The 26722-nt window shown below is 44.5% G+C and overlaps 1 protein-coding gene across 1 annotated transcript in view; it reads left to right on the top strand.

Moving 5' to 3' along the window:
• tmtc2b (transmembrane O-mannosyltransferase targeting cadherins 2b) overlaps positions 1–26722 on the top strand; it is a 137513-nt gene that overhangs the window by 57310 nt on the left and 53481 nt on the right. Inside the window, exon 2 of the mRNA XM_072695914.1 lies at positions 10735–11311. Coding sequence (XP_072552015.1) covers positions 10735–11311 — 577 coding nt within the window. The remainder of the gene's footprint in view (positions 1–10734; positions 11312–26722) is intronic.

Genomic DNA, 26722 nt, shown 5'->3' with positions numbered 1-26722 from the left:
AAGTCCAGTCATTTAAATATGAGTGCAGGCATAACATAAGTCCCTCCCCCTTATTGCCCACTTTGCTCAAATTATCATGGTTAAGGGGGTTTTAGGCCACAGCACCTCTGACCTTTAATGAAATCACTGCGGAGAGCCATAGCGCCCCTGAACTTTGGTAAAATTACTACTGAAGGCCACAACACCCCTTATCTTTGGTCAAATTACTGCAGAGGGCCACAGCAGCCCTGAACTTCAGTAACCATTGACGCTGCATCTGCTTTCACCTACTAAACAGAAATCGGAGTATTGCCCAAGCACACTGGAAGCGATACACCTTGAGCACAAATATTTGAAATGTACACCGTGCTCCTTGGAGGGCCTGATCCTGACATCCTGAGGGGGCTGTGGGAAATTGAGTGTACACTGCAGTAGTGGTCTCAGTGACTGTGTCTTCCTTTGTCCATTGTGGCTGGAAATGAAGTGAACTCTCTGCAATTGTACTCACGTAGCGAGACAACCAACCTTGCGCGCTGGACTGCTGAATCTATTAACACCAACTGCTCTTGTCACTGAGATACCAATGCTGTCTATTTCAGAGCTTCAGCAGCACTATTGTTCAGAGCTGATGGTTTTACTGTGAAGTAACAGGATTTGGGGTAATGACCCAGAGGCTCTCAATTTTCCCCCAGGAGACGTGGCATGGCGTAATGGAATAAGGTGGCCTCTTCGGCCTTCAGACTTATTTATTATAAGCTCAGAGATCCACTCAGAGTGTGAGATATATATATATATATATATATATATATATATATATATATATATATATATATATATATATATATATATATATATGCACATATTTTCCCCCATCTTTTTGTCAATATCGCTTAAGTAGGGTCTGCTCCTCCATTGATTTTACCATTTGAAAGAGATTGATTCATAGCCCTATATGAAAGCTTGGGACAGGTGCTGATTATGATATGTGTCTGTGCTGGGTGAAATTGAGTGTGTGTGTGTGTGTGTGTGTGTGTGTGTGTGTGTGTGTGAGGGAAGGGGAATTGATAGAAAAAGATGAAAAACTGAACGCATAAAATGGAAGTGAATGATGGCGTGTCAAAGTGTGGTCCCATTTTATATTGTGTCTCTAATAACTCTGTGATTACACACGAATAATCATGCACCTACAAATCGGATCAAGCGTATTTGCATTTCGCTGTTTACAGCTGATTTTGTCGCAAAACAGCTCTACTGAAATCCACCAATAGTGCAAGAGTTCAACTAAAACCTGAACCCCCGGGTGAGAAGATCAAGGGCGACAATGGCAGACAATGGTAGGAAGAAACCTTGGGAGGAACCAAGACTCACAAGAGGGGACCCATCAGGTAGCATGGTGTACAGGTAGCAGTAGCTGGAGGGTGGGCAGCTGGTCTGAGGCAGGTAGCAGGTCAAACTTCCATCGGGGGGGAAGGAGGTTCCGACGGTCAAGCTTCCATCGGTGTCCGGTCAGAAAAAGGTTGAGAGATGGAAGATGCAAAAATGTACCTTGTTGATGTAACTAGGTGCTGTAAATGGTTCCTGAAGTGATGTCGTGGAGCAGCGCTGTTCAAATCTGGCCTTAAATCCAGTTTCCAGTTCTGGAGTTTGTAAACCTTGATAGATGTGACATTACGTAGCCACTCAAACTGTTCCCTTAACGTCCAGTGAAAACTAAATCCAGAGCTGGAAACTGGATTCCAGGTCCAGATTTGAACCACTTTTAGATCCCTAAAGAACCATGTTTGTCCAACCATGTGTGAAGAACTTGGTTTGCATTAAGTGAAGATTTTTTAGACCTTTTAAATGTTCAAACATGGTTCTTTAAGGGTCCAAGAGTGGTTCTTCTATGGAATTGTTCAATGAACGAGTTATTAATATCTGTTTATCTTATTAAGTGTTCTGTACGCATTGTTACAAATGGGCTAAATGGGTAAATCCATGTTTGACAAAGATGTAATTTCACAAGTGTATGTCATAGCAGGAACAGCTTATTCTCTATTATGTGGTTATAAATGTGTAATAAAATAAATTTGGGTAATTATATTTCTATGATCTGCTGCTATTATCAATCTACACTTGTTTAATTATGACTCAAAGCTGAAGCTGATACACAAGTGTAATTACAGTGTGACACATCTGCAACAAAACATCACAGTAGATTATTAGATTATTAAAGTGTAATTACATCGTTATTACAGACATGTAATATGAAATGGGTTCCATAGTGGTGTTCTTAAGGTTGCTACTGTTGCATTAATTGCATTGTTTGCATTGAGGTGCACAACAGCCACCCGTGACTATGTTAATTTCATGGTGGCCTGCGTTGGTTTGTGCTGACCACAAAGCTCCCGACCCTCTCTTTTTGTATGCGTGTGAATGTTTGCATTGGCCCGTGGGCTGAGTGACTTTCCTCTCTCACTCTTTCTTTCTCCAATTCAATTACGCCCATCAGCTGACGTTTTGACTAATCATCTGCCAGAGCGAAATATTAGACCTGCAGTGAGAAACAAATTGAATTGTTGTATCGCGGAGGAGCGTCTGAACTGTTGAACCGGTGGAAATGCCGTTTCCGAACAGGGAATTTCAGCGAGTGGAAAAGTTCCTGGTTGTCTCTGATTACAGCATCCCTGAATGAAACTGGTTGTGATGAGCGATGTAGTCTGCGATGTAGTCTAAATTGCTAAAACTGCCTTTTCCCCTCTTGATGAAGTGATTTGTAATGTTGCGGTTTGCAGAATCACCCCTCTAACTTGCTCTTCATCTCCATAACGTTCTGGCAGATGAATTATTTATGTATGCAGATTGCTTTTGTTTCCTCAAATTGAAAGACCACATGATGAGGGCTGACATCTCACCTGATCTGCATATGGTAATGTCCTAGTCCTGAGAGAGCAGCTTGGGCCTTCCTCGCTTTGCAATCAAGGGCTTCACAGCAGTAGAACGGCTGTAGTGGAGTGCACTAATGGAACTTCAGAGAAGTTCTTTTACCTCCAGCCCTCCTTTTTAAATGGGTGTGGGATTTGATCTGGAGTCTTCTAGAGGAGCATAAATAACATCTCTGCTGCCTCTTATTCAGGATGTTGTATAAAGCTCCTGGAGGACAGTGTGAGATTCTCAAGGACTGCTCCTTCCTCGTGGAGCCTCATTGTGCTAGACGGAACATCTCCGGTCTTGTATTCTAATCACGGAAGAGAGCGTCTTGAGTGCTGGGGGGATGTTGTAATGCTCAGGGACTGTAGTGATGATGTTCTACTTGTGTTCATTGTTGTTCTGAAGGCTGTTTTCTTCTTTCTGTCTGTCTTTAGTTCTGTGGACAGTTTCTGAATGTTGGAATCTATTCATTTCTAAGGTCTTTTATCAAATCTGCTTCATTTCTTGCTAAATGGGAGTAATTATGCTTGAGAGAACAAAGCGGCAGTTCTTGAGAATTCTTCGTGAGTGCCATTAGGGAAGGGAGAAGGTATTCTATTCTTGACGCAGAGGCATTCTCATGGGAAGAAACTGTAGACAAAGGCTTGGGCAGGAACGCTGAGTGGCCGGACCGGAGGGCCTCCCCGTAGGCATGCTCAAAATATGACCGTGGCGCTTTCAAACGTTGAAGCTAGGCGATGACACATACTTGGCATGAAGAAAAAACAAAAAAAGTCCCTAACTGCCAACTGTGGCTCCCTTATTTTCTTCTCCAAGCTGGCACAAATGGAATATCATTGTGTATTGTTAAAAAAAAAGAGCATTTCTGGACTGGTTTTCTGGTCAGTTCTTAGATCGCCAGCAAGCAAAGCAACCGTGAACTTAATTGGCGCTGATGGCCAGTCAGAAGAAGCACTTAAAGAAACGCACATGTTGCAGAACGTTCCTTCAGCAGTCTAAAAGTTGATTACAGTGCACGGTCGGTCTACATTTCACCCTGGTGCCTGTGTCCCTACTGCAGGAATGCGATCCGGATCACGCCGACGACGGGAGCGAAGCAGAGCTTTGATTACGAGCACCAGACACTTGAGTGCGGTTTGTTTAGCTTTCAGCTAAGATCACACGCCTTTGTTTTGGATGTACTCGTCTGAAAAAACACTGAGGCCGCCGCCTGCCACAGACATCGCTGTGGGTTGCTCCCGCCGCCGCAGAGCTTACTGACTTCTCCCTCAAGTCTGAGGGAACTGGGCTCTAGGTTACGGCGGCTCCGTTCGGACATCACTTCTCGTTAGTGTGGAGCTGGCCCTAGCGCCTGAGAACGTGCCAGTCACGGTAGGGGTTGTGCGATAAGCAAACAGGCCCTGACAGGTCCGGTCACACTATAGCCAGCTTGCTGATTGGGCCTCAGACGAGGCCCTGCAGACTCGCCCTCCAGAGGCCATTGGCGTGCGGTCGAGAAAAGAATGTTCTACTGACTGGAAAAGGTATCACCAGAGCTCGAAAACATCCAGAGAGCTCTCGCTCTTTTTCTCTCCTTTCTTCCCTGCCTCTCTCGCTCTCGCTCTCTCACTCCCTCGCTCTTCCTCCTCTTCCTTCTCTTCCCATCTCATATCTAACTGAAGCACCTTTCTCACGGTGGAGGAACGTAATTGAGTAAATGTTGCACTTATGGTTGCAACACTTGCACCCTTGATGTCACTGTAGGCTTGATGGCTCCATATTTCTTCTCTACTGTCCCAGTTAACCAAATACATCTAATTAGCCAAGGTTTGCTTGCTTGATTAGTTCTATGAAGTTATTTGAAGATATTTGGGGACTTTGTTCGAGTCAGGAGGCTCAAAAATACGAAAATACGAGACTTTCTGGGTTCTCGGTGGGAAAAGCCCAGCTGTAGTCCAGCCATAATTCTATGTGTTTTCATATACGTCTCCGATTGGAAGGAAGCTGTGCACCAGTGATGCCCTGAGCATTCTTTACCACCTTCTGCAAGGCCACCCTGTCAGCCACGATGGAGCTGCCGTCCCACACTGTCAGACAGTTGGTCAGGACTCTCTCGATTGTGCAGTGGTAGACGTTCGTCAGGCTCTGAGGAGATGGACAGTCCCTTCTCGGTCTCCTCAGGAAGTAAAGTTGCTGTTGTGCATTCTTAACCAGATGAGAGGTGTTGAGTCCATGAGAGGTCCTCAGAGATGTGGACACCCAGGAACTTGAGGAACTAGCCAGGTTAGCTGACCATAGTCATTAAATGTCATCAATGTGTCCAAAATATAAAAATCAGATTTAACGCATCTGATTTCTCCTGCAGTGTAAACAAAGCCAAATAGACTCGCTAATGTGGTTTCTGATGCTGTCAGACAGTGGTCACCAACACTCCCCCAAAGATCTGCTCAAATCTACCAAGCCTTATTCAGGTAATCACAGATGTCTGAAGGCAATAATCAGATGACTCAGGTGTTTGTTAGTGACCAGCAGGCTTGGTCAACACTTCTGTAGGATAGGCCTACAGTTATCTGTAAAAATGGGCAGATGGTACAGATAGAATTCAGGCTTCAACCCTAATCCGCCACTACATGATCCAGCTAATGGCTGCTTTAGAAGCCCTGGATTGACTTAATGAGGTTTGTAAGATTTGGGCTGTTGTGCAAACCAGCAAGAAGGTCAGTTTCCAAGAGGGGGGTTGGAGACTACTGCATTAGCCACTGCTTTAGCCGCTACATTAGCGGTGTAGCTCCAGTACAAAGCTAAAGAAGCAGACCTCAGACACATGGTTGGGCTTCTTGGCTGATTAACTACATTTTGGTAAAATTGATCGAAATGAATTTGCCCTGCTGACACTTCAAGCATGTATGAATCGTGGAGCTCCTCCTGTAGCTTATTTATTTGAGAGAGCTCCTCTTGGAGACCTCTGGCTGCGAAGTGTGGCAGATGCTTCAGTTTCAGCCCTGGGGTAGTGAGTGCGGTTAGTTTTTCCTGGCCCAGGGTAAAGCACAGTAAAACAGGCATAGAGCTGAACTGAGAGGGCTCATATACTAGCCCTCTGCGCAGCGCTATGAAGATCTAATTTGACAAATGGTTTAGAGGGAACAAAATGGGCATACCTGAATAAACAAAGACCAGACGAGGCTTGCCAAAGGAAGAAAGGAATGATTTTTACATTGCGCGTGGAATTTTAATGATGTGTTTGATGATAGATCATTTGGTTTTCATGGAGTCTTAGCTTACTTAGTTCGGCCGCTTGCTGTAGCGTTTGATTTTGTGCAGACTGGGCAAAGAATGCGTTTCTTTCACCCTGAGGCCGTGAGGGGCTTGAGCGGTATAGTTTTCTTTTGGAGGTGTGTTGTACAGTATGCTGAAATCTTCAGCACATTCCTCCCCCGGTCTCCATCTGTTCTTGGAGGTGGCAGGTGGATACGGTCGCTACTGGCAACCATGCAAGGCAGCGTACCAGCTATAAGCACATGCTCAAAGGTCCAGCCTTTGCTCTGCAGCCTGGGATTAAACATTGAGCTTTTGAACTTCATACAGATTCCTGAGTTGTGCTTCTGCAAATTGCGATGGCTAGATGACCGGGTCAGAGCATCTCCATAACGGTGGTTCGGATCTACCGAAATCTACCGAAAGTGCTCCAAGGAAGAACAACCGATGACAGGGTCATGGGCGCCCAGTGCTTGTTGCTGCATTCAATCAAGGCCCCACCTTGCGACTTACAGGATTTACAAGAATCTGCTGCTAACGTCTTGATGCAAGATACAACAGGACGTCTTCCGAGGTCTTGTGGATTCCATAGCTCAAAAGGGTGTTGGTCCTACCATCAGGAGACAGGGGTTCTTGAGTGGTGCAAGTCTTAGAAGAGTCCAAAGAAGTAATATAACCCCATCAGGATTGTGAGATGGGGAGGTGTTGTTATTGGGGGGCAATTGGCCAAAGGTCTGACCAAAATTCAAGGAGGAAGCCATTAAAAACCGGTGCTCCCCTTGGTGGCCAACAAAGCTTTCTGAAGAGAAGCTTAAATCCCAGGCCAGAGGTTCAGTTTATTAAAACATTGGGTAGCCTAACTCGAAAAGGCTACCTCGATAGTGTCTAGATGTGTCAGGCCTGGGTAATGACAGAGACATGTGTCCAGTTATTACTGCTATTTCTGTCCTGTGGTTAATGATGAATAAATAAGCAAAGGGGCGGAGCCTGGGGCTTTATGTATATTTTCGAACAATTGCTTAAATAGCCATATCGCCCTAGATGCCCATCCCTTATCTCGAGTGTTGTTTGTCATGGTTTGTCCGTCTCCGTGTGCATCTGTTGTTTTTCTGGCCTGTGTTAATTGCCTGTGGTAATTACCAGTGCCGCGGGGACTGATTACGGCAGGGCGCAGCGAGCGTGCTATCACACGTGTCTTGTTCTATCCATCACAGGTTTTAATTACAGGCCTGTATGTTTCCACACGCACCTCAAAAGAGCCAAATGATGCTTGCTGATTCTCCAGCCTGTCTACACACACTCGCGCTTCACAAGGGCGGGGCGGGGGTGTGTGACTCACAGCGTGACGCCACATCAGAGGGCATCGTGAGGACTTTGGCATAGATGACGGATAAATGACACAATCTGTGGGTGTCTGTGCATATGTAGATCAGTTGGTCTCTGTGTGTGTGTGTGTGTGTGTGTGTGTGTGTGTGTGTGTGTGTGTGTGTGTGTGTGATGGCTTTTCTGTTTTGTTGTCGGGACCAGAGCAGACAGTGTGAACTCTGTGGGTGTCTGTGGCCTCCTGAGCATATCCGCCTCAGTGTCCCTTTGTTCTGCTGTACAGATCTGTGCTTTTTTTAGCCCCTCTGCAAACACATCCCCCAAACACATAGATATCCCCCATGTCGCTCTGGCCGCTGGGGAAGGCCAGGCTCTCGCCCGCATTCTCCACTCTATCCTAATCGCCTCCTTTTGTTCCCTCGATCCTTTCACTCTTCCACCCTACCTCCTCCTCCTCTCTCTGGGTTAGCCAGTATTCAGCCATTGGCACAGGCCGGCTGGTTTGATTGACAGGGCTTTGGTCCTGCTCTCTCCACGCTTCGTTATGCCAACATGGAGATGCCTCTCTTCTTGCGCCTCTGTTTGTTTTTGCTCAAGGGTGTGGTGCATGTCCTCCATTGCCGAATCCACAGAGGAGGCTGAGTCCATGTTCTGCTTCTCTCTCTTTCACTCTTGCACATTCGCGCGCTCTCGCGCTCTGTGGTTCAGTCAATGCCTCACAGACATGCTCTTCTAGGCTCTCTTTGCTCTTTGTTCCAGGAATCTTCAGTTATTTAGTAAATTGCACATTATTCCGAGGCGGAATGTCATGAATTTTAAATGGAGGAGCACAGCGCAGTGTTTCTTCGAGCTTGGCTGTCTTCAGGATTGTAACATTTCTGCAGTGGTTTTCTTCTCAGATGATTTCGGTCTTAAATCGGACTTTGAAATTAAGAAAACGTAAATTCCTATGGCTGAAATGAGGACACCTATTTTCAGAGACCCTGGAAATTCTGGGATGAGCCCCTTTGTTGAGCTCTAAAAATTGCAATATTGTAAAAATTGTAATATTTTACTGTTTAGACTTTAAATGGCAACAGCTGCTTCTATGTAGCCATGTCTCCTTTTCCACACTCCCTCAGGGTTCTAGAGGAATGACCACTGGTCATCATGGCGTAATCTTGTGTTGGACACTCTTCAATACTGCCGTTATCCGCTGATGCAGCTAGCTCTTGTTAGCTCACTAACCCTGGTCCTAAAGCTATAAAGTTACTACCCCACACATTTTTGTGCACACCCTGCTTTAAAATCCATTAGCCAAGCCATTAGCCTAGTGCATACTCTGGCTTACTTGCCACGCTTCCGCCTCTTGTTGCACGGCCAGCACCGTGGACCGTAGCATGGCTAGTGCACAACTCTTCTCACAGTCTGAGTGAGAGCAGGGCTTGTGGCTGGTTTCTCAGTGTTGGCAGGGTCTGCTGATGGTAGACATTAGTAGACATGGGTAGACATAGTTGTTAGACCAGTCGTGTTGGAAGCAGGGAAACACTATAATGGCCCCCTGTCTGGGCTGACGTCACGACTCGCTGAAGCTTTTTTCTGAGACTCATTGGCAGGCAGACATCATTTTATGTAATGTTATACACTATCAAAAGAACACACAACCAGCTACCAGACTGTGAAGGGTCTGAATTTCACTGGTGTTGCTCTTTAAAACAGGTTCCCACCATTATGACCATATAAAGTAAAGTATCGGTTGCTTAGGAGGCCCTCAGCAAGCGGACCCCTTCTAATCATAAATGAGCCAGCCATATACAGTACATGCAGTCTCAACTGTACACCCATTATTTACATACAGGTCCAGTTTCCTAACAGCATACATCACCAGGTTGCTTCCATCAACACTACACAGACTGCAGTGAGGTCTATTACTATAGCTATAGTCCAGTTTGTGCTCCACCACAACCTGCATCCGTAACTAAAAATATTCTGTTTAATTATGTATAATGTCCAATACAGATTTGATCCATATGTGTAAATATGCATGTATGTAGGGTCTTGACCATCTACATAATTTGGTAAGTGGTTGGTGCTGTTGGGAGGTGTTGCATACATTGAAAGGATTGATTTATTTGAGACGTATCAGCACAAAAACCAGCAAATTACATTTGCATTATTTGTATAATTGCATTTTAATATTGTCCAGCCCTCGAGGTCCAACGGATGCGCCACTCCTAACCGCTACTGCTACCTGTCTTATGGTTCTTAGGCTGTAAGATTACTGCAGTGATTTCCCCCAGCTGTACTTCAGCTGAGCATGTGATGCAAACCCAGTACAAAGCCAGTGAAACCTCCACTCTACATCCTCACACCCTATTCTATGTAGGCTAGAGCACACCAACCGTAATTTTTCTCTTTCTGGATGACTGGAGACATCGGTACGTTTCGTATTTGTTGAAGAAGGTTTGGTCGGTGTGCTCCGACCGTAAGATCAATAAGACCTCCAGTATTCCAGTACCATCCATCACTCTGGTTCAAGGACTGACTTTGACTTCAGGTGCTGCTCAAGCTTGAAGGTGAGAGCCAGGCCAAGCCAGGCAAAGCTGTCGAAGATGAGTAACCTTCAGAAAGCTGGAGAACGGTCATGCACTTTCATCCTCTCATTGCCACACACACACTCCGATTCTCACACATACACACATATATACACTCACTCACACATCCACCCACACATTCACACATGCACTCATGCTGCACTTCACATTCCCCGGGCAGGAGTGCGAGTTCTGCCCTGTCCTTTCAGTGATCTGTCAAGGCTGGCTTGTCAGCTCTAAGAGCTTTCCACGGTGATGAATGTCTATGGCTGCCCACTCCGGGCCCCTCGCACAATAACTGAGCAAGTGCCATGATATGAGAGCGGCCATGCCTTTCACTGCCCAAAGCAACGTCAGTGCACAGAGATTCCATTCCATTTCAGTTTCTTAGCACCCAGAGAGCTGTCCTATCGGCACCTTTCAACTGACCGACAGGCTGAATTCATTAAGCTGCGGGGAGAATTTGGCCACGTCTTCAGCACAGTGGATTTGTCTAGAAAGCGCTTTGGTGGCGGACAGTCCTAAAAAGAATTGGAGCCAGTTTAAAGGTCTATATGCATATATTGAATATTTAAGGAGTTATTTGATGTATACATAGTAAGAATGTCACTTCACAGCTGGATCAATGCTCAGAGGCACTCTTGCAAGCCTATTTACCACCCTGTTATGTTGCTCTACAAAGAAACACACTGATTATTCTCTTCTTCTTTCGCAGCCGTGCGATCAAAACCAACCAGGACCTGCTCCCTGAGACCCCCTGGGTCAACGTCTTCTACGACGACTTCTGGGGAACGCTGCTCACCCACAGCGGCAGCCACAAGTCTTACCGCCCGCTCTGCACGCTTTCCTTCCGTGTCAACTATGCCCTGGGGGGCCTGGAACCATGGGGCTATCATCTGGTGAACGTGGGGCTGCACTGCGCCGTGACGGCGCTTTTCTCCAGCCTGGCGGGCGCGCTGCTGGGCCGGGGCTGCTGGAGGCTGCTGGCCGGCCTACTCTTCGCCTCGCACCCCGTCCACACCGAGGCGGTTGCTGGCATCGTGGGCAGGGCAGACGTGGGGGCCGCGCTTTTCTTCCTGCTGGCACTGCGCTGCTACATAGGCCACTGCACCCTGCGGGCTGAGGGGGCCTGGGGCCAGTGCTGGGCATGGTTCCTGGGCAGTCTAGCGTGTTCTGCCTGCAGCATGCTGTGGAAGGAGCAGGGTGTCACCGTGCTGGCCGTGGCAGCCGTGTACGACGTGTTCGTCTTCCATAGGATGACTCTTAAGCAGCTGCCAGGAATCTTCTATAAGGTAATTGGTTGATGCTGTTGGTTGTTTTGTTCCCAGTTGAGTTTAGTGTTTATCTAATCAGATTACCTTAATGCTGAGGAAGGGTCGATCTGATCTTTCTGTACTTGTAGAGGATAAAGTGGTTTAATTTATCTACGATATCCTAAACTGTCAATTAATACTGAACAAAAGAATTAGCCATGACTCAGGCTCCATATTTCTCCATAGTCCATGGTATTGCTCTTCAGAGCAAGCCAATAAACCAAACTCCTTATTGAGTTAGTAACATCGAGAGGAACCCAGACACCAAAGTGGACCCCAACCTTTTTTCTTTTTTCCCCCATCTTTTCCCAGCTATGATGCTAGATGGTTGCTATGGTGTTCTTAGGCGGTTGATATTGTGTTACTACATGCTTGCAATGATGTTGATAAGTGGTTATTATGATGTTGCTAAGTAGTTGCTAGGTGTTTGCACATTGTTATTGTGGACCAGCGTGTTACTTTAGCTGTAGTTGAGAACACCTAGCCATGCAGTCGGCCTTTCTTCCACACGTTAGTGAAAGAATGGGAGGTTCTGAAGAGCTCACTGAACTCCAGCGTGGTTCTGTATGTAATAGGAGACACCGCTACAAGAAGTCAGCTGGTGAAATTTCCTCCCTCCTAGATCTTCCTCCATCAGCTGTGAGGGCTGTTCTTGAACAGTGGCAGCGTTTAGGAGGAACCACAGACAGCAGCTCAGCCACCGAGTGCCTGTCAGACCAAGTTACAGAGCGGGGTCCGGGCCGAGTGCTGAGCAAAGGGGGACCAGCTCCATATTAATGCCTGTGGGTTTAGAATGGGATGTCATAAAAGCTCCCGTAGGCGTAATGTTCAGGTGTCCCAAAACATTTGTCCTTATAGTGTATTTTTAAATGTGCCATTCATTTCTGTCACAAAGCTTAGACACAAAGTTCCTCATATGAATCCGAACATGACCCGGGCTACAGAATGACATCAGAAGGTTCAGAGGTCTACGCGGCTTCTATTTTTTTGTTGTGAAGCACGAAAGAAAAGAAAAAAGAGCCAGGGATGATTCTGGTGGAATACAGCCTTATTTATAGGAATAATGGTTAGTTGCAGCCCCAATGGAAAACAGCTCCCATGTTGTCATTTCCTGCGCTCCCATCATCTCATGAGTGCTCCGTGACCCATAACTGGAAAGCTGATATCTGTGCGGGCTCGGTGGGTGTGTATGTGTGTGTTTTGTTTGCTTTTCATTAGGATGAAATTTGGAAAACAGCTCCTCTGTGTATTCAGCTGGGCGATCCTGCGTGAACTGGAGTTTTTTCCCTCTAAGTGCTAGGAAAATATACAAGAGCAGAGGGCAAACAAAGGGGACGTTTGGAGCTTGCTTTGTTTACATGCAACTGGCCAGTGCTATTTGTGTCTTCTTATAAAAGTGGCTGAGTATTTGTAATTGCATAAGGCCTTCGGTATAGGCTTGTGCTTCATTAAAGGCCCTGGCTTTCTCCCGTCACAGTAGTAAGACTCTGCATGCTACGAAGGCCGACTCTATAAGCCTCATTGACCCATTCTGCTCTTGTAAACAAGCACAATCTCTGTTTATTCACACCACTTCATGGCTGGAGTCTTTGTCCTGCAACCCCCTCCTTTAAGGAACCCGTGATAATCGCAGAGCTTCCACAGTAGTCGCACTAATAGGCTTGAGAATGGCCTGCTAATGATCTGAAGTAGGTTGCGAAATGCTGGAGACCGATGGTCCCCCAGTGACGAATCCTGACGTTGATGTATTTTGTTTAGATGAGAAAGTAATTAGTGCTGCGATCAATCATAAGCAGTGTGGAGAGGGGCAGAAAGAGGGCCAAGCTCCCCTCGATCAATGGAAATGAACGCATTTCACGAAGCCATGCAGTTCTCTTTCAAAATGCACCTCCTTTCTGGGCACCACTGCAGCGTTCTCCTTGGCCGTGGCTTGTCAGGGGCATTTAACGTCCGCCGTCGAGACTCTGTGACTTTACTGACCCCAAGTCAGTCTGCGGAATTAAACGTGACATGTGCACAACTGTGACTAGAGGTTAGAGAGGGCTTTGGGACACGGTGATGCCGCCACACTTCTGCAGATGGCGGGGGAAGCATGTAGGGCTGAGTGCCATACATTTTAATAGAATGTATTTTTTTATCGAATACAATAGATATGGTGTTGCTAGAGGGCTGGTATGGTGTTGCTAAATGGTTGCTAGGTGGTTGCTATGGTATTTCAGATGGTTAGTGGGTGGTAACTTTGGAGCTGTCAGATTTACACTGTTTTACATGGTTGCTATGTTGTTTCTTTATTTGCTGTGGAGAGGCTAGGTGGTTGCTATGTTATTCCACATGGTTGCTATAGTGTTGCCAGGTGGCGGATTTGGTGTTGCTAGATGCTTGCTATATAGTTGCTAGGTGGTTGATATGGTGTTTTGGATGGTTGGTGGGTGGTAACTGTGGAGATGTCAGATTGATGCTTTTTTTACATGGTTGCTATGTTGTTTCTAAGTATTTGCTGGGGAGAGGCTAGGTGGTTGCTATGTTATTCCACATGGTTGCTATAGTGTTGCCAGGTGGCTGATTTGGTGTTGCTAGATGCTTGCTAAATAGTTGCTAGGTGGTTGCTATGGTATTTCAGATGTTTGGTGGGTGGTAACTGTAGTAATGTAGTAGATTGCCGCCATGGTGTTTCTAGGTGGTTGATATTGTTTTTTGTTTTTTTTACGTTATGATGTTTCTGTGGTGTTGCTAGGTGTTTGCTGTAGTGTTGCTTTGTAGGTTGTTAGTATGATATTTTATACAGTTGCTAGGTGAATGCTATAGGGATGTCAGGTGGACGCTGTGGTGTTTCTAGGTGCTTGATGGTGTGTATGCTACATGGTTGCTATGATGTTGCGAAGTATTTGATGTGGTGTTGCTTGGTGGTTTCTGTGGTATTCCACACGGTTGCTGTGGAGTTGCGAAGTGGTTGGTTAATGGATGCCGTAGTGCTTCTAGATGCTTGACATGGTGTCCCTAGGCGGTTGCTATGATGATGCTAAGTGGTTACTGTGGTGTAGCTGTGGTATTCTAGATAGGTAATTGGATGCTATAGTGTTGCTAGGTGTGGTTACTGGGGTGTTGCTTAGTAGTTGTTAAGCAATTACTATAGTATGCCAGGTGATTGTTTGCTATGGCGTCTCAGGTAGTTGCTCTGGTGTTGCCAAGTGGTTACTGTGATACCCCATTTGGTTTTCTGCTATATTCGCCCAAGGGACTCGATCCTTCTCCACCCATAACCTCACCCTGATCTGACGCTGCAGCCATCGGCAGCTCCCTGCCAACCAATGTATGTGGCCTCGTACCAGGGGCCACGTGCTACGCAGACGTGGTTTACGCATTCCTCCGATGGACCCACCCAAGTCTTCACTTTGCTGTCACCCTGCGGAGCGGTTGAGTGGGATTAGCACTTAGTCAGAGGCAAATAATTCCAGATTTTCATGCTTGAGGAGAGACTGTGTCGGCGTGTAAAGCGGATATGGGGGGGAAAGCCAGAATTACCATGTAAACGTTTAAGCTTTCCGAAACGTCTCTGATCCTCAATCCAAGCGACACAAATGCCTCATCTTTCACACTGAACTTCTGTGATAAGTCCTGCGCTGAAAGCTGGGTGGGTGGACCAGGGAGACGAGGGCCAGAATATCGAAGATATGGACGAAAAGTCTTGCGATTGAAGGGTCGAAGACACAGCTGTCAGCAGCTCATAATAAACACATTCATATTTCTCAATTCATCGCTCCTACATGGCAGTGCATCCAATGCTGTAAATGTGTGAATAGCTCCAGTAGCTGAGGGCCATGTTAATGTTCTCCTGTCAAAGCAAGGCATTCATAAAAATGCCTTCTGATTGTAGCAGGAGCCTCTTACCCCATAATGGTTTAAAGTCCATTACATTATGCTGGAGAGGTGGATTCACTGTAAATCACTGTAAGTCTTCTATTGTCTGCTGGAAGCGAAGTGAGTGGCTTCAGCCCAGGATAATAAGACTTACTGAGGCCGAGCTCGCAGTAAATCTAGATGCTGGGTATCTAGTAACATGCAAATGTTAGTCCCAGTCTTTTAAAGGGGCCAGAAAAAATAGTGTTTCGATGTACAGATCGTATGTGACAAAAAATGCTAAGATGCGATGTTTCAAGCCTGTTTACCACCCTGTTATTTTTCCTCATAATGAAATGTAGGGCTTGTAAAAACCATCGCAGAGTTTCAACATTGTGCCAAAAACACTGTAACTATTCCCAAGTCTTACTGGATGGATTGCTGTCCTCTTGTTGTGTCCTCTCAGCGTGATGTGCTGGTAGCAAGCTGAAGAGATCGTTGCCAGTTAGCTTTTAGCCTTGCCTTTTCCTGGGTTTGGCTTTCTCAAGCCTTACTGGTAAAGAAAATAACCAGTGCTTTCTCTTTTGGTGTCTTTTTAGCTCCAGTTTGGTTCAGCCGAGATTTGTTTGTTTTTGAGGGAGCGGAGGATGGAGAGAAGAGATTGTAAACACCATCACTGCCTAGCGTTAGCTTTTAGCCTAGCATGGATCCCCGTTCACCTCCCATTATTCTACTATGTCAAGATAAATACAGTTTGACATTCTAGGGCCCCTTTTAAGTACTGGTCCGTAAGGGTGTGAGTATATGTGGTGTACGCCACGGCAGAGATATATGTGCTTGCTTAAGCACACTTGTTTAAGCATAGCATGTTTATTAGGCCATTAATAGGCCATATCCAACCCAGCTAAACACTGCAGGGGGGATTAATCGCAGCCAAAGCTTCTATGGCCATTTCCTCAGAGTCAGTGTGAGCTGAGTAATTCATCCCAGCACTTCCAGGGATTAGCTAAATGTCAATCAGCCAAGTGTAGCCAAGCCAACCAGCCAGCCCCTGGTGGGTACACTGGGGGATTGTGTCCATTTACTGTGTCCAGCTGCATTTTACATGTTAGGCCCAGTTTTAGAAACCCAGCAATGGCTAGAAGGAGGGTGGTATTACTTCGTGCGGGTAATACCACAGTCGTATGGGTGGGCGATATGATGGTATGTCATTAATGAAATAGAAATAAGCTAGATGTATATGGCAGAAATGTGTCCAAGCATCATAGTATTATAACATTTGATCATATCAGGGACCCCTATGCCTGCCTGTTGTCTGGTCTTGGGAGGGAAAACTGCGGACACCCCACACACACACCCCCCCCACCCGCCCCTGCATGCTAGCTCTGACTTTAACTCCAGGACAATGTAAAAGAGTCAAAAGAACATTTTAATGTGGCACAGTCACATTACTCACCCAGCCAAAACTCCACCACATTTCATTGTGTCGTGTTGGTTTATTAGCAGTGATGCTATTCTTGTCACCCCCCACCCACACACCCACGCTCCCTGTACTAAACCCGGCACTGTTTTTGGCCAATTTGTCCATGCAGGCATTCAGATGCTAATGCTTTTGTGTGTGTCTGCGTCTAATGGCCGAACCCCCTATTCTTCACACCTCTGCTCTCTCGCCATCATAATGATAGCCTGACAGCCGTGCCCGGCGTTAATGCGAGTTACTGTTGTTTTTCTTTCCCTCAGACTGGCTATGCTCCACTACATCTCTCCCACCACCACCACTCCTATCAAGTGTGTTGTATATGATGAGCTCTAATGCCTGGAGAGAATCGCAACATTGGTCCAGTTAATCATACTGGTTTCTTGGCACTGACTTGATTTGTAAGCACGCAGTGCACGTGCATCCATCAGCTGTAACGTTAGCACAATGGTCAGGTGAACAGGAAAGACCATTGGTGATCTGGTTCCAGTGGAACCTATCAAGGGGTGGGATCTACATATTAGGCAGCGTCTGAGCCACTTTAAAGACAGACAGATTGTGATGTCGCTAGACGACTGGAAGATCTCCAAAACATCAGGCAGGTCTTGTAGGGTTTTTGTGGTATGCCGTGGACAGTACTTACCAAAAGTGGTTCCAGACCAGTGGCAGGGTCATGGGCACCCATTGATGCGGTCCATAAAGGGGTGTGGTCCATGCCTTGAGTGATCAGATCTGTTGTGGTGGCACGAGGGGGACCTACTCGGTATGTGTTATAGCTGATGATGTGGATCTTGCTTGACTATAAACAGTGACACTGGTTGTCTAGCAGCTTCCAGGCCCGTGACTTACTGGTTCTTGGGCCAAGAAGCATTCCTGACATTCCTGTGAATCTACGATCATCCTTCTCAGGTCTGCCCTGAGCTCCTTGGACTTTCCCATTGTACCTACTTGTCTGTTAGTGCTTTTCTTGTGGGCATAGAGACTTCACGAGCTGTAGTCAATCATGATCTCTAACAGGATATTAGGAGGCTTTGCCAAAGCATGTCTGGGTGTATTAGATCAAGAAGTGGGTGTATGTTTATTGTTCATACTTCATACTTCATAATTCTGACCCTGTGTTAATTTCAGAAAACCCCTCAACAGCTCAATGTAATCATTGAAAGTCTAATATTACCATGATGTTCATAAATTGATATACATCACTGATCACAACTGTATTGATTCATGCTTGCATTTAAAGTTTAGTGCATTATCACATGCTGAGTGAACAGCGAGTCATGGATTGTGCTCTCTTTTGGTGGCTGGCATCTCCAAAGCTCTAGGGGGATTTTTATTGAGAGCCTTGGTGGAGCTCTAGGATGCTTTTGGTCATTACCCACCCATTAAAAACCTCTACACCCTCTGAGCCAGTCAGGCTCGGCTATTGGAAGGCCTGCTGACAAGGTTTGGAGTAATACTCATTCTCCGTTCTACTTAATTCCCTTATTACTGCAAACAGGGCTGTGTGCACCTTCCTATAGTGATTAGCATTTACCTATATTGATTGTGTTTAATTAGACAATTAGCTGTCAGCTAGGATTGCATTTTATGTTAATACATCCTTTGAGAACTTCTCCATTCCCTTTTTATCTAGATGGATGACTTCCACACAAATCTACTCCTGCAGTGATTTACATTTCCCTGTACTAATCTCATTTCATTAGATAATTAGCTGTCAGCGCCGTTATTATTGTCACTTTAATTTATCCTCCAAGATAATCACCAGTTCCTCCTCTTCTATCCTTTTACCTCATAATTCATCTTGTCCTTTATGCTGCATACATATGCTTCTGGTGTTTATCATTTACCCATACCAGCCCTGCTTAATTAGACTGTTAGCTGTCAGCCTGACTAACTTTCTCATTAATATAGCCTCCAAGATCATTTCACCTTATGATTCGTTTCTCAAAGTGTTAACAGTGCCTGTTAATGTGCCTGACTGATGCCAGTGATTGTTTCTGGTGTCGACCTTTCTTTTCATTCTCAGAAGAAAAGATCTAAACCCAGTTTGAAGTCTTAGTTTGTTTTGCCTCTGAAATAGTATCAAAGGTCAGCTAATAATGTACATCATCGATGTCTCACAAATTAAATTAAACTTATCATAATTTGAATAATTTGACATGATTTGAATCTGGCAGCTCCTCTTTGAACATTTTATGATGAATAGATCAATAGAAAAGCTCAATAATGACGTGAGCATGATACTACCACCACCAGGCTTAACAGTTTGGTAGTGTTTATACCTTTGGTCATTTTGGCTAAACAGCTCAATTTTTTCTTTCATCTGATGTTCATGAAAAAAAAAATCATCCAGAAGGTTTTTTCTTGATCCCGGTGGTTTAGTTGAGCTTGAAGGTGCCGATTTTGTTGGAGCAGAGGCTTATTTTGGACAGCAGCCTTTCAGAAGCTCGCTTGACTGCAGACAGTGACACTGGTATTCCAGCTCAGTCCTATACTTAGGTGGTTCTTGGGTTGTTTGGTTATTGGATTGTATGAGTGGACCAATAGAAATGTTCCTAAATGACTGGGAATAAAATCTTTTTGCATCCTTTTGTCCTGTAAAGTAGTTTTTTGAAGATCTGAGGTTTAGAAGGCGTGTCTCATCCTCTAGCAGTTGAGTCCACTGCTTCCCTTTTACACCACCACCACAATATATACCATGGCTGGCAACTATTACGTATTTGTGGTGCAGTCAGCTTATCTTTATGTGGAAAAAATGCCTTTTATTAGCTCATTTAGTGTGTGGAACTGGTTAATAGGCTCATTTTCAATAACAGATACTGAAGTCAGATACAATTAACACACCTAGTTTGGCGAGCACACCACTTCTTTTCAATATGAGCTCACAACGAGTGTTCATTAGCTGCATGCAGTAAAATGGCTTTCCTGAGGACTTGGCAATTCCTCCGTTTTTCCACCCGGCAAATTACGTTATGTTGGTTAGCTATTAAAGTGAAAGTTTTGAGGAGCACTGTGACAAAGAATGCTGCCCGGAGATGTGAAATACAGAGGGGAGTTGTTTACTGTTATTGTCTGAGTAAACATTTTACGGGGGAGAAATGGATTTGTTGCGTTTTGCTTTATGAAGTGCTGTTCGAAGGTCTGCTGTTGGAGTGTTTCTTCCTTTTGAAATTACAATTTACAGTCAGGTCACTGTGCGAGTCGGTGTATTTTAGTCTGAAATGAAGTTGAGTGAAGCATGCGCCGTTTTCACTGGCGGAGAAGAGCCAGCTCAGTTCTTTGTTTTTCTGAAGTGAGGATTTGTGTTAAAATGTGTGAAAATTGCATAAATATATGAGACGTGTTGAACAGCATACATAAGCTCAAAAGACAGAAGATGAGTCACCTGCGACTGAAACGCACCTAATGGTGTGTAACACCTCCACGAGCTCGAATATCAGCTGCGATTCGGTGAGGTATGGAATGGTTCCTTCACACTATGGACTTTGGCATGGCCAGATCCACTCGCACCTTCTTGCCCATTAATGGCATCACTTGATTTGCCACCCATTTTCCACACTTCCAACGAGACACTCACTGCACTGCACCACCTCTTCTCAGTCTGTTCCATATCTATCTAAGCTTTCTCTCTGCGTACTTTGGCCTTAGCCTCCTTTTACCCTGTTCATCAGTGGTCAGGATATATATGACTGTGCATCTGTGTGTGTATGTATGTATGTGTGTATGTGTGTGTGTGTGTATATATATATATAAATATATATATATATATATATATATATGTATATGTATATGTGTGTATATATATATATATATATATATATATATATATATATATATATATATATATATATATATATATATATATATATATGTGTGTGTGTGTGTGTGTGTGTGTGTGTGTGTGTGTGTGTGAACATAGGCATGTGTCTATAGGCAGTTGGATGGATGGATGGAAAGATATATGCATGGATGGATAGATTGGCAGATGCATTGATGGACAGATGGAAATATAGACGTATGGATGGATGGACAGTGGGATGGATAGACGGATGGATGGATAGATTGATGGATGGATGGATGGACAGATGTACTGTTGAGTGGATTGACGGTGGGATGGATGGATGGACAGATGGAAATATAGAAGGACGGATGGATGGATTGACGGACGGATTGGCGGATGGATTGATGGATCCCGCCACACACCCGCAGTTATTTATAGCCTGATCATTTTTGAGCAATGGAGTTTGAAGCCTGAAGTAACCCCCCCTAGGGTTCTTGTTTATCAACCAGTTATTATTAAGGGGTTCATCTTAACCAGTTTGCTGGATAATATCATAATGTCAAAATTATATTCTGATAGATTAATAGATTATTACATTAATGTGCAGTATCTGTGGCTGAATTCATTAGCTCCTTCACTAAATTATTAAGTAATAACTGTTATTAGACACCCTTCAGACATGGTTATTGTCTTGGGGTGTGATATATAATGGGAGATCACAGACAGGCATCCATAACAGCATAATTGAGCTTGTTTAATTGAGTCTGTATTTCTACACGTAACCGGTACATTGTCCTTAAGTATCATAATTATATTTTCGCCATATGTTCGGCCCCAAGCATGTTCCTTTTTGGCTCCGGCCTGTTGTCGTGTACCTTTTTAACAGTCTGTCTGTGTATATAGCCCCTCTCCCCGTGCTGAGTGGCTGGCTGGAGGGGACTTCATCTGGGGATACAGCCTTGGTATGTCTGTCAGGGGTGTGTTGGACTTCCCGTTAGGCGCGTGTGGTTCTGTTTATGGGGGGCAGGTGTGGACATAATACATGTCCTTGCCCTGTGGCATAAATTTGCACACACACGTGCGCACATGCGCGTTCACAGATGGCTTCTCTATGCTCTGTAGGCTTCTGTCAGGGTGTGATGAAGTGATGCTCTATGAAGGCAATACCCCTGCTCTGGAACACCTGGCCACAAGCTGGGCTAACACACACACACACACACACACACACACAGTGTCTGCATTCAAACTTGCATTAGTCTATAGCAATATCATAGCAGGGGAAATCAGAAGGGCTCCAGACTTCACAGTCTCACAGTGGCTCTCTTGTGAATTCTCTGCTCCTGCTTTCTGTATTCAGAGTTTTATAGGAAGGAATCTCAGAGGGGTCGTGTCCTGCAGCGGGATATTTACATGATAAATGTGCTGCATTTTCACTTTTTTTATACAAATTAAAGAAATATAGGATAGAAATGTGTGTGTGTGTGTGTGTGTATGTGTGTGTCTATAGGCAGATGAATGGATAGATAGGTAGATAGACGGATGGATAGATATATGGATAAATGGCTAGATGGATAGAGATGAGAGACAGACAGACAGACAGACAGACAGACGATGATATATAGACTGATAAATACACATTTTACAGTAATCCTTTTTATTTTTAGAACAGTAGATGACATTTACTGTTGTGGCAGATGCTGCCCTCTCCACTACCATTTATCATGGAACTGAAAACTTGACACACAGTTTTTGACAACCCAAGCATCCCCCACCCCCACCCCCCCAAACACACATACCTCCTTCCTTTCTCCTCCACAATGCATTCATGACATTTGATTGAAAAGCAGGAGACGTTTCTGGACCTTTTCTGCAGCTTTGCGAGAGGTAATCCAGTTCTTTTTTCATGCTTGTGACTGAAAGTTAGATTCCTCTGCTGGTTTCTCGATCTTAACGCTCACTCTTTTTCAATCTTCCTGCAGAATTATTCCTTAAAAAAAAGCGCATCACTGTCCGCCAGTCCTCTCAGATCTGGAACGGTGTGTGAGAGCTGTTTCTTGGACTGTGTGTGTATTTTTTCCAGAGTTGTGCAGAAGAAAGTGGAGTGTGCAGCGGTGCCAGTGATGTGTCACAGCTGCTCTATATATAGTGCATTGCGGTTAGTGTGTCTGCGAGCGCTGCTCTTCTGCTGTCTGCTCTCTGCACTGCCTTCGTACAGCGTAGAACCATGAGATTTATTCTTCCTCAGATCCAGACACACTCTAACACGCCCCTGCTGTGATGATGCTCAGCTGATGCTTTGCTGAAGCTTGATGTTTCTTGATACTAGCAAGAAATCTGTGCGCTCACTGCAGACTGTTGGTTGGTTGGTTTCGGGCAAACCCAGATTTCCTTTGTTCTCACCTAGGTTTGTTATTTACAGTTGAAAGTTAAAAATATATCCTAAAGAATCTGAAAACCTTTCTTATTTTCTAAATAAGATAGTTATTTATTCTAAATAAATATTTGAATCGATTTGAATTGTGAGTGTTTTTGCAGGAAAATTGGAGGCCTTGAAGGTCATATTCGTGCAGGCATTGCTGCACAGTAGAATAGTGCACCACTAGTTTAGAGTCTGGTGTTAAATCTTCCTAAAGGTCTTTTGGTCTCAGACCAAGCTTTTTATTTGCAGTTCTAGCAAACCTACAAGTGGTTGATGTGGCGCAACAGATAACACCACTACCTTCCAGTGAGCTACCACACCATGTGGGAGACTGGGGTTCGATTCCCGGTCTACTATGCTGCACTACACTAATAAGAGTCCTTGGGCAAGATTCCTAACACTACATTGGCCCACCTCTGTCATACGAGCGTCAACTAAATGCCATAAATGTAAATGTTAGCCTTCCAGACCTCAACTCAACCTCCCCTATTTCTGTTGGGGTGCTATTTCTTAACTACATTAAATACTGAACATAAATAAATACATACATTCAGTGATCATTGATAATTTAAATAAGTCAATCAATTATCAACACAAAAATATATATACTGTATGTCCAAATATTTGTGGACACCCCTTCTAATGAATGCAGCCAGCTGCTTTGAGGTTCAAAGCTGCAAATACACACATACTCAGCTTGTCTAGCCTCTATAGATACGTATTGTCAGTAGAGTAGGACTCTCTTGAGCAGATAAACACATAAACCTATTGGCACCACCTTGCTGCCTAAAGCCAGATGTGGGCTAGAGGGGTATAAAGCCCCCCCAGCACTGAGCTGTGGAGCAGTGGAAGAACTACATTCTCTGGAATGATGGTTGGTGATGCTCCATCTGATACATTTGGGATGACTTGGGAAGTTGGTTTGGGAATAGGGAGTGGTGATCCAACATTCTGACCTCACTAAGGCTGTTTTCGCTGAATGCAATCAAATCCTCACAGCGATGCGCAAAATGAAAATTGATTTCGTAAGGAACAGTGAATGAACAGGTGTCCAAATACTTTTGTCTGTACAGTGTAACTACAGTTTAACTTTAGTGTAATGCCTCGGGGTTAAATGGCGAGTATCTCGGCTGTGTTTGTCGGAGGCTGATTAGAATATCGGCTTCTTTGATGAATCAGCTTGTTCTCGTGTAGCTGAGCTGAGTTGCCACATTCTCAGAAGTGAAAACATGGCTTGCAAATGTTACCTGTTTAGATCAGGTGAAGCTGTGTTTTGGCTGCGACATGTGGCTTGCATGTGTAACGCGTGCAGGTATGTCCTGTAGGTTATCCAAACATGGAGCTCTTTTCTGCTGATGCTACTGCAGCTCCTAATTGCGTAATCAGCCCAGGGCTTAACGTTTAGCTGCTGTGTGTGTGTGTGTATATATATGTGTATATATATATGGACATACACATATTTGATAGCCCATATGATGAAGCCTGCCAATATGTATATATAAACAGTGTATATTTGTAACTTGCTTTTTGAACACTAGTCAAAATGTGGGCTGAAAGGTCAGCACCCACACGCTCTCCCCAGGCTCCTGATGAGGTGTCTCACGCAGCAGCGCTCTCATCTTGTGTTGCTAACTTTTCCCCATTGCGTGGTATCTGACCTGTGAACTCTGGTGGTTGTTTAAAGGCATGTATTTATTTTCTATTTCAGTATTCAGGATTTCAGCGTTTTCAAATTTATGGCCTTTATTTGTCCATTAAATGTTGCATCATTATTTTTTGTTTATTATTTATAGAAATCAGGCCAAATGTAAACTATACAATAGAACCACCTAATCACATGATCATTTTCCTATCCCTCATTGTATAAATATTTGTATATTTTAGAAGTGTATCTAAAAATGAAAGTAATGAAGGCCATGTTTGGGCAGGTGGCACTGCACAGTAGAATAGTGCAGAGCAGATTCGTCTACATTTGTGCCCTGGACAACCTAGACCTATATACATTTCTAAAAGCACACTTATCTGTACTCCTCTAACAAGTGTGGCAGCTGAAGCTTGCTTAATGATGACTGCGAGGGTTATCGTATAATTGGACATACTCTCCCATCCTGCTCTGATTATACATGTGAAAACGGTGCCACTTATGCTAATAGATGCACGAAGGGTCGACTGATATTTTGCAGCTGCTTTCTCCCACAGAATCCTGCTGTTTGTACATTTGCTGAGTTGCAAGTTGCAATCCTTAAAATCGTGTTCGTTTATGTGTGTGTGTGTGTGTGTGTGTGTGTGTGGGTGGAGGGGGTTTGTGAGAGCTTAGTCTGTGGCCTTTCTCTCAGCCCTCATCTCTCAGTCATGCCACATTGGAATAATTATCACAGCGGTGTAGAGCGGCCCACTGGAGCATCATTCCCAACATGAATGCTGATATTGTTCAGTGTGGGAAAGCTCCACTCTTAACCCGGTCAGAGAGGCAGAAGTCGAGATGCTGCTTCAGCAGTATTCTCATAGCCTGATGTTGTTCTAAGACCAATCTATCCTATGATTGAGAAATAATCCAGCTCCTGCACTGTAGAACACTGGCTAATTTGGAGTCTCTTGGGCCCAGGGGGAGATCTCACTATGAGGATAAATGCATGTCTGGAGACTACTTGATAGAGGATGGTGGCAAAACCCACCACTAGAAAGACCACGTCTATAGGCATTTCATCTAAGCTTTTGAACACTTGCACAGTCTTCAAAATGAGGCACTGTGGAGATGCACAGTGTCGAGTTCAGTACTTCTTCAATATTGCAATTTGAAAACAATCCTAATATTCTTTCCTAATTTTCTATGCAGGTTTTTTTTTTATTTATATTTAATATTTTCTGTTTTCTTTCTATTTTCTCTTTTTCTTTTGATCCAAGAATAAACACTAAACTAAATTACAACACCCCTCAGCTTTACAGAACTATGCAACTGCTCCATTAGGGCTGTGCAGTATGGCTACATTCAGTCATTGTTGGCTTTTCAGAGCATATAAAAGATGTGAAATTGCTGAATGACATCCTGTTCTCCTACAAAACCAGCATAATTACTCCTGGTTTATTGGATTTTGGAAATATTAAATATATTTATTTAATGTCTAAGCTGGCAGTGGCTCTTTTTCTGGTGTGCATTCACCATTAGTGATTTGTAAACCACACCATCGCACGAAAAATGGCCAAGTGAATGAACCCAACGGTGACCTTAACCATTGACCTTTACCATTGTAGCTGCAACCATGCCAGTCATCAAAGTGTATTATGGGACATATTCGGTCTGATCACTGCTTCCAGTTCTTTCTTTAGGTAAGGCTCCGGGTGGCTCAGCGGTCTAATGCACTTCCGCTATAGGGGCTCCCAGAGGTTGCGAGTTTGAATGCCAAGCCATGCCTCTTTGCCATCAGTGGCCAGAGCCAGAGAGAGCACAGTTAGCCGTGCTCTCTCCGGGTGGGTAGATGGCCCTCTCTCCTCTCATCACTCTTAAGCAATGTTGGCTGGCATAGAGCATTAGTAGTGCTAGGGGGAGCTACAAACGAGTGGGTAATTGGGGCTATGTATTATAGTGGTATAGTATAATTTGATATCGAGGATTGTGATCCTTTACTTGGTGTCAGTATCGACTAGACATTCTGGTATCATGACATCTCTACTCTGGGATGTACTTGATATTAAACGAAACCGTATTTTCTTTTCCTCCATTTCACAATTTCTCGGACTGGGTGATCACAACTGTGAGTGGCAGAGGTAATTTACGACTGCCAGTGAACTGACTGATTATTTTTGACCACCTACAGCTAACGTGAAATCTGGTTTAACCCAGCCTTCCATGTCGTCTCATTAGGGGATGCTTCATTA

The sequence above is a fragment of the Salminus brasiliensis genome, chromosome 13 (genome assembly GCF_030463535.1).
Source record: "Salminus brasiliensis chromosome 13, fSalBra1.hap2, whole genome shotgun sequence".
NCBI lineage: Eukaryota > Metazoa > Chordata > Actinopteri > Characiformes > Bryconidae > Salminus > Salminus brasiliensis.
This window is presented reverse-complemented; position numbering and strand designations above follow the sequence as displayed.